At 32.7% G+C, this 15,378-nt stretch overlaps 2 protein-coding genes across 5 annotated transcripts in view; one reads left to right on the forward strand and one right to left on the reverse strand.

Moving 5' to 3' along the window:
- Positions 1 to 11,903, reverse strand: part of LOC103312699 (protein bric-a-brac 1) — a 234,207-nt gene extending 222,304 nt beyond the window's left edge. For 2 of the 4 annotated variants that reach the window (XM_015978021.2, XM_015978020.2), the window contains exon 1: positions 11,505 to 11,903. The gene's annotated coding sequence lies outside the window, so the exon portion shown is untranslated. The remainder of the gene's footprint in view (positions 1 to 11,504) is intronic. The other 2 variants (XM_015978022.2, XM_008194059.3) reach the window with 1 other exon arrangement.
- A 3,067-nt stretch (positions 11,904 to 14,970) lies between these two features.
- Positions 14,971 to 15,378, forward strand: part of fw (furrowed) — a 29,403-nt gene continuing 28,995 nt past the window's right edge. The window contains exon 1 of the mRNA XM_008194049.3: positions 14,971 to 15,204. Within this exon, the coding sequence (XP_008192271.2) occupies positions 15,117 to 15,204 (88 nt within the window). The 5' untranslated portion in view covers positions 14,971 to 15,116. The remainder of the gene's footprint in view (positions 15,205 to 15,378) is intronic.

Here is a 15,378-nt window from a genome sequence, read left to right on the forward strand (position 1 = left end):
CTTTAAAAAAAAATATGAACTCGTAATTGTGTTATTTTTCACCTTAAAATTACAAGTAATTTTAAGTAAGAATCGACGAAGTTTTTCTAAAAAAAGGAGAAATATTTATGAGTACTTCAAACGCATTAGAGAAATTTCACTTGAAAAAAGTTTAAAACAAAAAGCATCCTTCTAGTGGCATCTGTGTCGTCAATGTCCGATTGATTAAAAAAGCCATTCTGTGCCAGAGGAAGTAGTAAAGTATCGGTTAATTAAAGTTAATAAAGCGAGCGTCAGAGCCCGAATCAGTGTATTTCTGCAATAAACCCGCTGTCCTAATTTATAATATTTACGATGCCACTTAAATTTATAGTTGTGACACGAGCACGCGATTTTTTCTGCAACATGAAATGGAAAAAGTGCGATACAATGGAAGCGGCGTCATGGTCGTCTCGGGGGCCAAACCCCTCATCAAATCGGATTAAGAAGTAAGATAATTCATCACGGCCGGAATGTTATCAACAATTAGTGTAGCGGCCGGTAATGTCTGTGATTGGAGGTAATTTGAGCAGACAGACAATATATTGTAATATCTATAATTGTGGACGGCAACCCCGTGGAGATTGCGGCGAAGCACTCTGTTATTAGGGCCGTTGTGGCTGCATGTGCTCTAGTGAAGCTCAGGGACAGCGGCCAACGAAATTATTTATTGGCTTGTGGTGATGTCAACACACTTTTTAAACTAACTGTAAAATATTTACAATGTAGTTGGGCTTTGTGCGAAATTATCGGGGATTACAGGGCGTCTTGAGCTCGTCCACTAATCAAGCCGGGCTTCCGGTGGCGGATTGAAAGCCGTTGGGCTTTTGAAATGTGCGACAACCTGTTTGAGGTATTGGAAATGAATTTAAAACACAATAATAACGGTATGGGTGGTCTGTAGCACAAATAACCCCGCCTTTATTTGTATTGTATCCACCCAGTGTCCATTCATCCCGGCCAATTAATATATCAAATATTTAAACTTTTCAAATTTACATTACTAATGTTGGATAATTATTCGATATTTGCCGGTTCCCTTCGAACAATATTTTTAATTAAAAAAATGGGAGAAAAGTAATAAAACTTTCAGGGATAGAAATTCACCAGTACGTCGCAATAACGTCAAATTAAAAAATAATTAAATAATTAAAGTTCGCAGGGAACTTTTATACTATATAATTAAAATCGAGTTCGGTAGACAGCCAAGCCTGTAGATTTATATGTAATAATTATGAGATATGAATTCAGTTCCAAGTTTTAATTAATCGTTATTAGACGGAAAAAAGTCCAAGCCGCTGAAAATAATCTTAATCGGCAAAGAGCTGCGATGCTTAATGGACACCCGGTTTTGCAGAAAACATTAAACTACAAGCGAGCATTTTTCCTATTAATTCGTACACGTCTTGCTAGAGTGGAGTCACTTGAAAGTTGCACAACATTGATTTAAGATTTGTTGGGTGGAAGTCAATCGTGGGTTATTCGGGTGCGTATCAATTTTGCTCGAAATTAGAATTTGTGCTTTATCACATCGGAGAGCTTTTGATTGATTGAAAGCGCGCCTTTGTTCTTGTCGTATTTTTTAGTAAAAATAATTTCGAATAAAGCTTGTTTTTTATCGAATTTTGATGTTTCATATTGGGCGAGTCATTGTGCTGAATCGTGAAATGAGTGAGTACTTTGTGTCTGAAACATTTTTGTAAAATATTGAATTGTGCAGAGTACGAGAACCGATAATTCAGCGTTCACGTTTGGTTCTTGGACGTTCGTTAAATTTCAATTGAATACATTATTTCTCTTCACGAAATTGATGTCTATTTTTCACAAATGTAACTCGCTATTGTTTTATTAGCCAGGGTATTGAAAGCTGTGCACGATCCATGCTCATTGTCTTATGAATAATTTACAAATATACGACGGACAATTGCGAACGATTTTGTACCGTTTTGAAGAAACAATTGGGGAAAAAGAAACCGCGTTCCTGGGCTTTTAATTTATTTGCATCCGATTTGTCCCGAGATGTGGGGACCTGTAATTTGCTCACAATCCAAATAAAGTGGCATTTAAATAATGACCGGTGATAACAAAGAAGCAAATAGACGAGTGCATTATAATAAACGTTTGCAAGTCTGGCTTTGTATTATGTTAATGCGTAATTAGACGACGCTGTGAACAGTAGCCATTCAGCCCCGAGCGCAAGAAGTTTCCTGAAAAAATGTATAATTGCTTTAATACATCGCAGAATGCAGTAATCATGCAGTGATATTTTATGTAGATATCAATCCGCAGTCGGACTATCAGAACGCGTAATCTTTATTTGAGTCAAATTACATACAAAATGCCTTCAGCCATCACGGTATATTTAACTGACCGCGCCATTGCAGTTTCTTTGGGAAAGAGAATCACTTAATTGGAAGTTGCGTCTGATTTGGCCAAACCTTGGCTTTTTTCAGAAATTTCCTTTTTGTAATTGCGAGCTGCAGAGCGGTCATTACGCGTTATTGGCAAAAATGCCAAATGAAACGCCGAGCTGAATGGCAAACAACATAAAATACATGATAGTAATTGTTCAATATCGTGTTCTCAACCATTTCATATAATATGCAAATTCAGACCAGATAAAACATTAAATTAAAGACTAACTGATGCACTTCCTGATCGTGTCTAAATTCCAATTGCAAAACACGATACAAACATCAACTTAACTCGATCGCTGGTTTCTCATGATGTCCTCCGTTACAACTAGAAATCTAAAACGATGGGAATTTGTTCGCCCACGAAATGATTGATAGGTAGCTCTTGCAGAACGGGATCTAAAGTGTGTTTATATTGTTCGCGAAATTCATTTAAATACACTGACACAATGCTACTTTCTCTGACTTGTCTTCGCAGTGTTTAAAAGATGTCGAAACACGTCTCGGATCGAGATAAAAATAATTAGAACGATAAGTAAAGCTGAATTGAAGCTCCTTTCAAATTCTTGTGGACTTCTAGCTTATTGACACAACTCACCAATCCAACTTCATATTAAAATACATCTCAAAATAATTCAGACATTGCGTAAATTATTACATTACTAAAGAAGCATACCTACGGCTTCTCTATTAAAAAACACACTAAGTGACTTAATCATAAATTATAATCGGTTTGTTTCATGAAAACCTCAACAATATTTTTATATCATTTATTATTAAGCCGCAAATAAATACACTAGAAAAAAAATAGTTTAGGTACTTGTTGTATAGGTGTAGGTTCCCATCGTAGAATGTAGTTGAAGCGGAAATTTTTTGTCTGTCTCGAAGATTTAAGATTAAGATACAAGATTTCTTAATAAATCTATTCTTATGTTTGTATTTTGTTTCTGTCTGTTCTTTGTTTGTACTTGCATACTGTATATGTTGTATAATGGACTGTAGTGTTTTATCTTTGAAATAATAATAGTTCATAATAGAATTTTAGAAAAACTGTGAAGACAATACTCTGACCAATATAATCATGAATTAATTATAAGTATAAGTATTATAGATTGCATGTAAGAAAATTTCAGGAATAACCTATAATTGTTTCACCGTGTATGTATTTAATTCCATCGCCTTTCTGAATAATAATTCTGATAGTGAGAAAAAGCTAAATCTTTGAATTTGAAAGAATAGTATTTGAAGCTGATTGTTGAAATAAATTTATAAATACGATTTTATAAATATGATAATATTGTACAGTCAAACTTTGATAAGTCGATCTTCGATAACTCGAATTCCCTAGCACGAAGATCCAGAAACCCTAACAAGTATATCAAGTAATCAAAAAATGTTAAAGATATTACTACAATATGTTAACTATCTATAAAAACATATATCCGGCTCGAAGGACCATATGTTTGTGTAAGAACTCGGGGATAAATTCAATACTGATTTTACTAGAAAAATAATTTGAAGATATACAAAATTTGCTTACAAACTGAAACAGTTAATTTAAACCAAACCTAATTAAATTAATAATTTGCCCATTTAAAAATTCAAAAAATTATTGCCATTGTTTAGTTGTCGCTGGTCAAGTGACCCAGTTCGGACATTTCGCTGATCGTTGCTGATGTCGCAGAGGTCCTGTATGAGGTACTTAACCGTCGCGATAAAATTCGCCAAAATCCTGCTTAATCCCAGGGTTAAACAATATTATCTTTCATGCTTCTATAAATGTAGTAATATCCCTGATTTTTTCGCTTAGTTTAATTATTATTCAGTAACTTGAACTTACATAAGTTAAATTCCTTGATATCTCAAACCCTGATGGACCGTAATAACTGCAGCTGTTTTGCTGGCAACTACCTATCCAACGTATCGAAGTTCGACTGTATTATAACTTATATTTATTATAAAATTATAAGTAAAATAATTGTATACCAAATTCTGTACCCTTAAAGTACTTAGTGATAGATACAAATTTATCTTTCATCTTTTTATTGCAATTTAGCAAAAGACAGTTTGAGTAAAACGAGAGGTTTTAATGTTTTATCACAAAAAATAGACATACAGGCTGTTTGTGGATTGCGCTCACAAATTTTAACCACTAATAGACCGACCTCGTCAAAAGAAACAACTTTTCTCTCTCCAATTTTCGTCGAAAACATGTCATTTTTGAGTTAAAATTAAAGATGAGTTGAGACTGAAAACCCGTCTCTATCTAGATTCGATATTTTCATTAAAACAAAAAAAACTATGGATAACCAGCGTAAAGACAAAAAAAAACTTATCAGTGTCAATGTTCGTGGGTCAGTAGTACCATTAAAAAATTGCTCAAAATGTTACCCTTCGGTGGCAATACACGCTTGAACCCTTCAGGGTAGGAAAGCTTGTGGTCTTGCACACATCCCTCGTCATTTCTAAATGATACGGTCGATGCTTGCATAACACAAACGGTCAGCTCCTTGACGGTATTACTTGGAACACTAGTTGTTTCACGTGAATCCATAAAAAATCACACGGATTCGGCGTTTGGATAACTGGCCATAATAATTTTTAATTTCACTCGACCTTAATTCACTCGAAAGCGAGATTGCGACTGACTAACCGAACGTTTAAACAAGCACCTGATAATTTTTTTGGTGCACAAAGTTATCCCTTTTTTGTGCATAAAAACGTTCACGGTGAACGTTCATTGCAATTTATTTTCATTTATATTTTACTTGCACCTAACAAGGAGAGCCATACTGAACGGCTCGTGAACATCGTGGGGGGGAAAAATGGGAATTTTTTTTTGGCACGGAATTTGTTTTGTCTTCAAATTGACTTAATGCATTCTTGTAGTGGTTAAAATTTGTGAGCGCATTCTTTAAACACCCTGTAGGTAATTCCGATTTAATATCTAGAGACTTAATTTTACTTAAAAAAGCTAAAAAAGTCTCAAAGATTGAACCAAAAGAAGGGAATTGCTGGAACTGTATTTTGAGAGAAACACCCCATATTTCTAAAAATAAAGACTTTAAAAGTAAAACGCGTTAAAAATTAATATCCGTTTCTGACGCTAATTGATTATTGAAAACAGAACCAAAAAATGCAGTCGTCAATCTTTCACAGCAAAGTTAAAATTGCAAACATAAAATAGTTCATGCAGAAGGTGTAATGAGAAATCGAGTTCAATATAATAGTAAACAATATTTTACATCGCCCGGCGCATGTATGCACTTGTCAGGTATATTAAATTAATTATTCAATAAAATGTAGAGTACGCAGCGGGATCTCTATGTTCAGGAATTGATTCATTGTTAAGTTCGATATTGCATAAAGTCTATGACAGATGTGACTCAGTCGTTCAAATCGAACACTTACCACCTATTAATTACCACCAACTGAAACATTATTCTCTTCCAATACCCCAACTAGCGCAACATTTTTAACACAGCCTGCCCCACGCTAAAAAAATCTTGGCGATTTTTTAGTTATTAATAACACGAGTGCGAAAACACACGCTTAAAGTTCGAGGGCTGTCGTTATGCAACGAGCGTATGCGAGTGATTTAAAATAGTGAAAACACGATGCAATGGAAAACGTGTTTTAAAATCTAGGATATTAAAAAAGGGCTTAAAATGTTACCAACAAAAAAATATTTTAACATTTTAGGACGAGTTGGGACACGCTGTAGGCATACATCACTGGGAGAATTGCTTTTGACTATCAAAACATTTTCACCCTTAATAGTCTTAAAAGGTTCAATGAGGCATTTCCATCGAAGCTTCCAACGTGTCACATTAAAAATAAACGAATCTATTTAAGAGCGATTAGCAGTGAGCGTCCGAGCGCGACGCACAGGTGGCAGCACTGCAAAAATAAAAAGAAAATCGCAGGTGGCAGGGAATAAAAAGCGGGACCTCTCGGCAAGCATGTCCGTCCAGCAAAGCGTGCAGTCTGCGGACCTAATCATACGCATGGCCGCCATTTATATATTTAGAAATTAAATTGACCTTATTTAGACACGAAAAGGCCGACCACCAATTCGTAATGCCGTTTATGGCACTTGTGACGAAAGGATATTACGCTCGCTTCTAATACGGCCACCTGCCACGTTTGGTTCGCTGCGCCGAGGTTCGACTGTAATCAGGGCCCGAATTTTTCTTTTCGCAACTTTAATTAAACTTCCTTTTTGGCTCGCAATGTAAATAAAACACAGCGTACCTATTTTAGCCCATTTGTTTAAAAACTGACCACAACAAACAAATAAAGTTCGTTTTATGGGCAATAATTTGCTGCAATACTTAGTTAAACGAGCACCATTTTAATGTTCAAACTCACTTGAAATATCTTAATTCCTGTGGTGAATAGTGTGGTTTTCAATCACGACAAGTTAATTTATTATCGGGAAAGTTTCATCGATTTTCTGTAAAGACCATTAGCGGGCTATTTTCGCGACAAAAGTAACAGAAAATCATAAAGTCGCACACCTAACTGAAATGCAGAACGCAATCCAACGGCATCTATATCGAGATCGTAGCGACTTTAGTTACATTCAATTCCGGACATAAAAATATACTGCACTCATCTAAAATATATTAAGGAAAATCGAACGCAACATCAAGTTACATTTTGATGTTCTGAAATATTTTCAGCTGCGAGATGAAGGCACTGAATAAATAAACAAAGTGTTAATTTTATCTCATGATTAGTAAGAGTTGCATTAAGACATCGTTTGGTTGCAAATGTCTTGGCATCAAATAGCACCGAGCCCTTCTTATTGATTACTTTCATAACCGATACCGATACACAAATAACAGCAGGGGCGGCAGCAGAGATAAAATAGATATAAAAGTATTATGTTCATCATAAACAGGTTAATAGCAAATAAGATGTTTAATATTGGTAATATTACACATTACTACAATGTTGCTCAAAATCGTATTTATGTATTCCAATAGTTGTTAAAGTTTAAAGGGAACGAATGTCTCTTTGGCGCGTCTATCTCCAAATAAACATTTCATTCACTAATAAAATTTAATGGAGGTGGAAACTAACATCCAGACGTTATGCAACTATCCGGAATCATTGTAAAAAAATTGGTTTGCATTCGTATAATCTTCGGAATAAAATAACAGGAGATGGCTTTGTTGTCCTGAAAAATGCAGATTAAAGCGGTTGTCAATCGCAATATCTCACTAGCCGGCCATAAACACAACAATGAAAAAAGACGCAATTTAAAGTTAGCAGGCGCTATATATTTGCTTTGTTGATTGAAAACTAAAAAAATCAATCAACCACTTCCAATAAGTGAATGCAGAGTTAAAACCAAAAAAATATTGTACATCTGAAAAATTGCATCAACCTTTTCAGTCGTCGCTCGAATAAAATGCGCCTAGACTTAATTGACTCATAGTGAATAAAACACATCGAACAAGATACAAAACAAAAAACGAGGAAAAAATGTCACCAGCTATGCTGTACACAATACACAACATAACCGAAAGGCAATTTAATTGAGCCATATAACATTTATATGAAACAAATTCTCGAGAGAATTTCGATTGTAAAAATGCGGACCAGTAATTTCGCTGGGTACATATGAGACTAACATAAAACACAGTTGTAAATTATTGATCTCAACTCCCCTTTATTTATTTTAGCCACCCTAATTTATATTCCTACGAACGGAACTCATCGGACGCGATGGCCTTTATTGTTTTCACTAACGACGCAAAAATATTCAAGGAGTAATTACTTTATTATTTAGATTGCCTACTCTATGAAAAATATTCTGGCTTTCTATTAAAATCAACCGACAGGCAATACTGTCACACACGCAACCCTTCATAATACATTTCCGCGAAGAGATTTCAAGCATTCTTATCAGTATTTACATTTTTGTATAAAACAAATTTTCGATAATTTTTGGTAGTAGATAACAGAAGTAGAAAGAAAATTAAACAAGCATTGTCACTTTCTAACATGACAAATTCTGCAGCATTTTCTGAAAAGCCTTCTCTTATAATGGTTTAAAATGCAGAAATGTTGAAAATTACACTTTTCTGGAATTCATCGACCCAGAAAACGTAAAGAAAATGTGGAAAGATGATTTTAAGATTTAATTCAATTTGCAAATACTGCAAAAAGACGATCAACGCATAATTTTAGCGTTACAAGAAAATCAAGTGCTCTTGACGTCAAAAATGAAGATTTCTTATTAAAAAGTCTTGGCTCTTTACAACTTATGATTCTAGATTTATTTATTAATGTGCAAAAGGCCAGTTAGCACAAACTGAACAATAATGAACTTTTAATTTGTGAATAAATAATTTAACTGCGAATTATATATTTATCCGCAGTTCCAAGTTAACTGACCTGCTAAAGAAACCTTTTTCCTAGTTTATTTAAAATTTAAAATTTTTATTTTTTTTTGGGTATGTGCTTGAGAGAGAATAAATTTGCAGTTATTAGAACGTTCTAAGAAATTATTCAAAATCTCTTGACTCTTGACATTTGTTATCAGGAATATTCGATAGGAATCGAATACTTAAAATTTTTTACTGGAGTATAGTAAACACTGGGATGTGTTTATGTATGGTTATGTCGATTAAAAAATAATCTAGTCTACCCAAAAACTTAAGCGTTTTCGCATAAGTGTTATTCAATTTTTTTTAGACATTTTTATTTAAAACACGTTGCTATGGGAGGCGTGTTTTAAAATAGTGTTTATAATCTGGGATTCGGATATTAAAAAGAAGACTTAAAATGTTACCAAGAAAAAAAATTATTCTATTTATGTCATTATGTTCTGAGTAAGTTGAAAACAAAAATAATGAAAAATCAAACCAGCGCCTTGTAAAACAGGGAAGTAAAAATATGAGACTTAAGTATGTTCGCATCTTTGTTTACATAACAACTATAAATATCAAGAACGAAACAAGAATACCACAAATATATGGAAAAGACGTAATTAAAACAATTAAGTAGGCTGAACGTTAAAATCTATAGTGGAAATTCTTAAAAAAGAAATAAATCGCAGTTAAATGCAAATCTCAAGTAGATTATGTAACTAAAATATGCAACAAAATGAAAAATAGCCATTTCCTTTACGAATATATTATTTAGCATCCTGCAAACATGTATAGTGATACTCGTAAATTAAAAATTCAATATCTCAAAATCTATTTCCTTTGATAAACATTAATTAGCTTTTGATTAAATGACTAATTACATACTGCTTTTTAATAGTTTAATTTCCTTTTTCTGTGGTACTAAAATAACGAAATAAACTTACATACCTACCTAATAAGTTCCCTCCCCTCTTACGACTTATGTTCATTAAACTCTTACAGTAATCAACAAAAAAATATTCTCATAATTTTGTAACTTTTTTTGCTAGTTTTTTTAACACTTTTAAACATTTAAACTAGACCCCTTTGAACATTACGTGCAATTTTTTAAATCTTACACAAAGTGTGCATTCCCGTTGCTTCCAAACCGTGCAAATTCCTAAATTACTAATTAAATAAAACGTGCAGAGTAAATTAATTAAAAGTTAAAAAAAATGTTTTCGTTTTTTTGTGTTGTTACTTATAGAAAAAGCTCCCTGCTATAATTTCTCGTTTTATTAGAGGTCCGTAATATTCATTGCATTGAGTTATAAATAAAAATGTTCATTTCATTTACTTTTTCTTTCATTCTTAACAAATTCCCCACTATACTACTTACTAATTTCAATCTTACAATGTCCATTATCGATTTTCAAACACTGATCTCCAAATATTTTTTAGGCAAAAAAAAAACGCTTTTTGATTCCTGAATATGATAAGAATAAAATTAACTCAACCAACTAGATTCTCAAAAAAAGTTTTCGTTTTCTGACCTAGAGATTTGAATCAGGAATAGTTGTTATGCAGGGAAAGAATGAGTGTTTACCAGTGTTGGAAAGGTTGTTCTTCCTTATTAAATTAACGTAAGGGAAGGTTCCTACGTTTATTTTTTTTCGATTTAGATAAACATACGCACAGGTATAAACTTAAAACATCAAACAAACATTAAATTATTACTCATAAAAATATATTTCCCATTAATGCAACATGCAAACTCCAATTTTTTAAGCAAAAAAAGCTCGGAATATCAAATAACAAATTTAGTTTGATAAAAAGTTGCATCTATTAGTTAAAAAGGGTAAAAAACTTAAAAAATAAAAGCAAAATAGGGAAAAAATCAATTTAGTTAACTCATGCGCCACCTGTGATGGAATAGTTAAAGCTTCAGCGTCCAACACAAGGCCTACAGAAATCAAATGTGAAGACTATTATTATTCTAAAAAATTCTCCGATAAAAAATAATAGAAACTTATAATGTACGAGATAAAATCTTGATCAATTATTTACAAATGTAATTATTTAATTAATTGCTGGCTGGAGGGCAAAATAATACGTTTGTTGCGTGATAAAATTAATCAACATATTTTTACCTCAAAAAAAAATAAAATGATGGAATATTAAGGACGGGAAGATTATTTCGAAAATGCGTGTTTTAAATTGCAAATATTAATGAATTAGAGGATTTTACGACGGCATTAAATTTTGTTTTATTGGCTCCAAAAACATAAAAATTAATGTTTGGAGTATTTTTATAAAACCATAATAAGTTGATTAAAGGTGACAACAACCTGTTGTTCATCTATAATTCCAACATTAAAAATACAATTATCGCGGTAATAAATCACAAATGCATTCGCTATCACAAAACTGATAACACGACTGTAAATTCGTCGATGACGTCAGGGTGTTCATCAGGGTAGCTTTTCGAGAAAAAATCTCAACCTAACCTAACTTTCATCACTTGAACCGATCTCAAGTGGGCAAAAAAGCAGCAAAAACGCAACAAATCTCGCAAAAATAATCAAAATAAGGCCAAAATGGGCTGAGAGGCCGTTTGGGCGTCCATTACGCCATCTCAAGTCAGGCGTCTTGGGCGTCCCATGACCCATCAAACCATCAAATAAAATTCAAAATAAAAATAAAATCTCACCTCAACAAAAGAAAACAAAGCGGCACGTCTACACACAACAACGAAAACAAGCCAAAACTAAACAAAATCCAAACATTTTGACCCATCAAAGGTGCATTTGATGGTAGGTGTGCAAAGAAAACAGGTGGATATGGTGGAGGGACGCGTCGTGGCGCGGCCAACGTCGTAAATAGCGGCGCTGCCGTCGCGGCGCCCGCGACTTGTTGATTCCGTTCAAACAGACGCCATGCTTTTCGGCGATTTTGCCACTTGTTGCTAATGACCGGCTCCCAACCAACCGCTAATTTTTTCATAAAACACTTGTGTATACAAGAAGCACGTGGCGTTTGACAGATCTAACATGTGTTTATTAACTTATGTAAACAAATACGAACGTAATCAAGCGCGGGCGCAAACCGGGTACAGAAAACTGCCACGGTCACTTGTAATCTAACTTATAGGTGCCGCTAGCTGCACCGCTTCTAAATTTCAATCGAGTAGCCTCAGGAAGACACCCCACCATTCTCGTTTTCTACAGCCAAGTTCACACTAGGAAAATCTTCTGACTTCTAATGTGTTTCTATTACACATTTATACTTAAATGTATTTAATTTCTGCATTTTTTTTCTCATATTCAAGCAATGCAACCTGATTTTTTTCACCCCTTTTATATTCTGCAATTTTCTTTATTTTTGCAGAAGATTAAGCCCTTCGATAGGGCCTTCAATTGTAAAAAAAACATGTTAGGACAAACACTTCTTGGGACCTCAATGAATTTTTAAAAATTCTTTAAAATTTCCCGATTTCGCAAACTTTATCTTTAAAAATTTATTACAGTATTCAGAATGGCTTCCAAAAGGCAAATCAGTTGTTACAGGAAAGGAGAAAAATAGTAAAAATAATGAATAAGAATTTTGCAAAATGCTCTTATAGAAAAGTTGTACTTTATGTTTTATTACGTGGTAAACTTAACACACGTTAACACGCCCTTTATAAACAATTAAAAGCCCTTTTTCATCAAAATGTTTAACACGAAAAGTTCATTTTTGCCTTATATACATTTCAATAAATCACAATAAAGTTTATGTCGTTGACTTAAAGGTAGATTTATCTGCCCATAACATATTCAGTAATAATTAATAACGCTCTACAAGAGCAAAAAAGCACACAAAATCCATTAAAAAACACTAAAATTTTCAGCTAATAATAGTCTGAATTCTCGTATAAACTCCAACAACTACAACGTTCATGAATAATCTTATTATTATTAATTTTAGACATTTAAAACTTTATGTTTTTAAATAAACAATTTAATAATATTTGAAAAACAAAAACAAAAAATAAAGTGTTCTTTTAACACTTTCAAGTTATATATTCAACTTTTAACAAAGTACCTACTTAATTTTTCTACATTCCTAATTGCAATTCGCTAATGAATTGGTAAAGATGTATGTTTAAACTTTTTTAATTTAAAGTGGTAAAAGTTCTACTTTTATAAAATTTTATTTTTGCGTAATGATTTTTTTTAAATGTTTTTTTTTTCAAAAAAAATTTAATTATTTCAAAAACTAAGCAGAATCGACTAATAAAAGTTTAGATCAAAATGCAATAAAGGGTGTTAGTATCAATAGCTTTAAAAAAAAATAAATTCTAACATTTAGAAGGTAATAATAAACTTTATGAAGTCGTTGAAACTTAGGAAAAATCACCAATAAGTTAGTGAAAAAACTATGTTATGTAAAACTCTCCGGTTCTAAGCCAAAAATTGTATATATATATTACATAGTCAAAAATAAGATGTTTTCATTCTTCCAGAGTTTTTATCAGGTTTCTTAGTCAAAAACGAAATTATTTTTCAAATTTTCGTTACAACCAGTAACCAAAATCACCACTTTTCGCTGTGATATTTTTAGTAGATTAAGTTCGTTTTTTAAACAAAAACTTATTTAGTTTAAGAAGTATGCTCAAAATTTTCTCAAAATCACGCAAATAAATCGAATTTGCTAAATTTTGTCTACTCCACTCGATTTAAGTGAGATTCTTAAATAGTAACAAAATCTACATAGTTGGATAGAAAATAATGTAATTTTTATCTCTTCTTAAAACAAATTTCAGTTTTTTGAAATATTTCGTTAAAACAAACTAACAAATCATCAAGAATAGGTCGATAACTACCATTTTCTTTAGTATTTTTGAAGCATTTTACTCATATTTATTTTTAATTAATTTCTTGAAAAATTTTGCAAGAACAAACTAAGAAATCAGTAACTAACTTAAAAGTTATATTATTATAGATAGTTTGGCTTGATTAATGCGAATTTAGATCCAAGACAAATATAACTTGCATGAGCTTTTCCAAAAAAGCTTAAAACTTACAGAAACAGATACAAATTCTTTATATTCTGTTTGCTTCAGTCAATAAAGATTGTTTTAAAAAAAATTCAAATATTAACTTAAATAAGTGCTAGAAATTTTGATGAAACATATCTTTCTGAGCCCAACTACAATCCTACGTCAGAGTTTTGTGCGACATTTGCTAAAATACACCCAGATATCATCGGATTAAGTCGACAATTATTTGCATTACTAAGAGCCGGTTTACAGAAAGCGAAATTAAGATTTAATTCAGAATTAAACTAATTCGAATTAAGTTGCCATTTAAAATGCATTGACAAATGTCAAGTTAATCGCGATTAAAATTTAATTGCAATTAATATGATCTGTAAACCGGCTTTTAATTTTACTTACTTAATTACATTGCTAAATGTCACTAAATAATACTGTAATTTTTGTATTTGTCAACGTTTATTTCTGTAGTTATTTTATTAATTATGGATTAAATCAAAATAAATAACTCTACACTTAATACACTAAATAAAAAAATAAATAAAAGCATACGACCTTTAAAAACTAATCATCAAGCAAAGCAAAAAAATCAAAACTTGTGATTTTTAATCACTTTTGCATCATTTAGAAGGTTTCAGCATGTGTGCTATTATTTCTTACTTTATTAGCAATTTTTATTAGTTCAAGACCTGAAAACACAAAGCTCATGCGGCATACTTCTGTAATTAAGCAAATAGAAGTCTAATAACACCGTTTGTGAAACAGGATTTATTTTCCTCGCAAGAAACCCAAATGTAGGTAAATGATATTTAAATGACCACAAGAAATGAAAACTGCTCTGGAAACACTCAAACATCTGCTCTCCGCATTTTTATTTCCTCTTGTTCAGTCCAATTAATTGATAAACGTGATACTTAATGAATCAGTCTCAAACTGGACTTCCTATTATCGTACACACGCTAACTTTTTTACCGATGACCCATGGCCTGCAGCTCTCCAACTGTTAGTACGTTAATATTATCCAGACGAAGGAACCGTTAATCGTTCTACGTTTGGTCTCATCAACAGCTTGATTCTTATTTCTTTAAAGCGACGTCACTATCGTCCCCACATCACCTGTCTAGTTTACCTTAAGAACTGAAATGGCACAAAACAGCGTGTTCTTCGCCTGCTGAACTTTCATTCCAGTATTGGCCGCGGCGGTTAAAGCATGGCTCTTGGCTAGAAATGTTCGAGTGAAGTGATTAGTTAATTGTGGTTTATAAATGTGTTCGAACGAATTTAGCAATGTGGTCAATAAAATGTCAGCCAAGAAGGCCTCCATTTAGTGTGTTATTGATCTTGTTTGGATTATTCAACTTCGGGAACTGTCAAGGTAAAGCTTAATTGCGAAAAATCAATGAGTTCGTGTCCTGTGTGAGCGTTGAAGTCTCCACTGTAAAACCTGAAAAACGATCTGTTTATGTGGGTTTTGATTGTGAATTGAGGCCGTGTTGTCTTCACTATTAGCTACAAACTTATCTTATGTGCTTAATTGAAGCGACACATT

The sequence above is a fragment of the Tribolium castaneum genome, chromosome 1 (genome assembly GCF_031307605.1).
Source record: "Tribolium castaneum strain GA2 chromosome 1, icTriCast1.1, whole genome shotgun sequence".
NCBI classification, from domain to species: Eukaryota; Metazoa; Arthropoda; class Insecta; order Coleoptera; family Tenebrionidae; genus Tribolium; species Tribolium castaneum.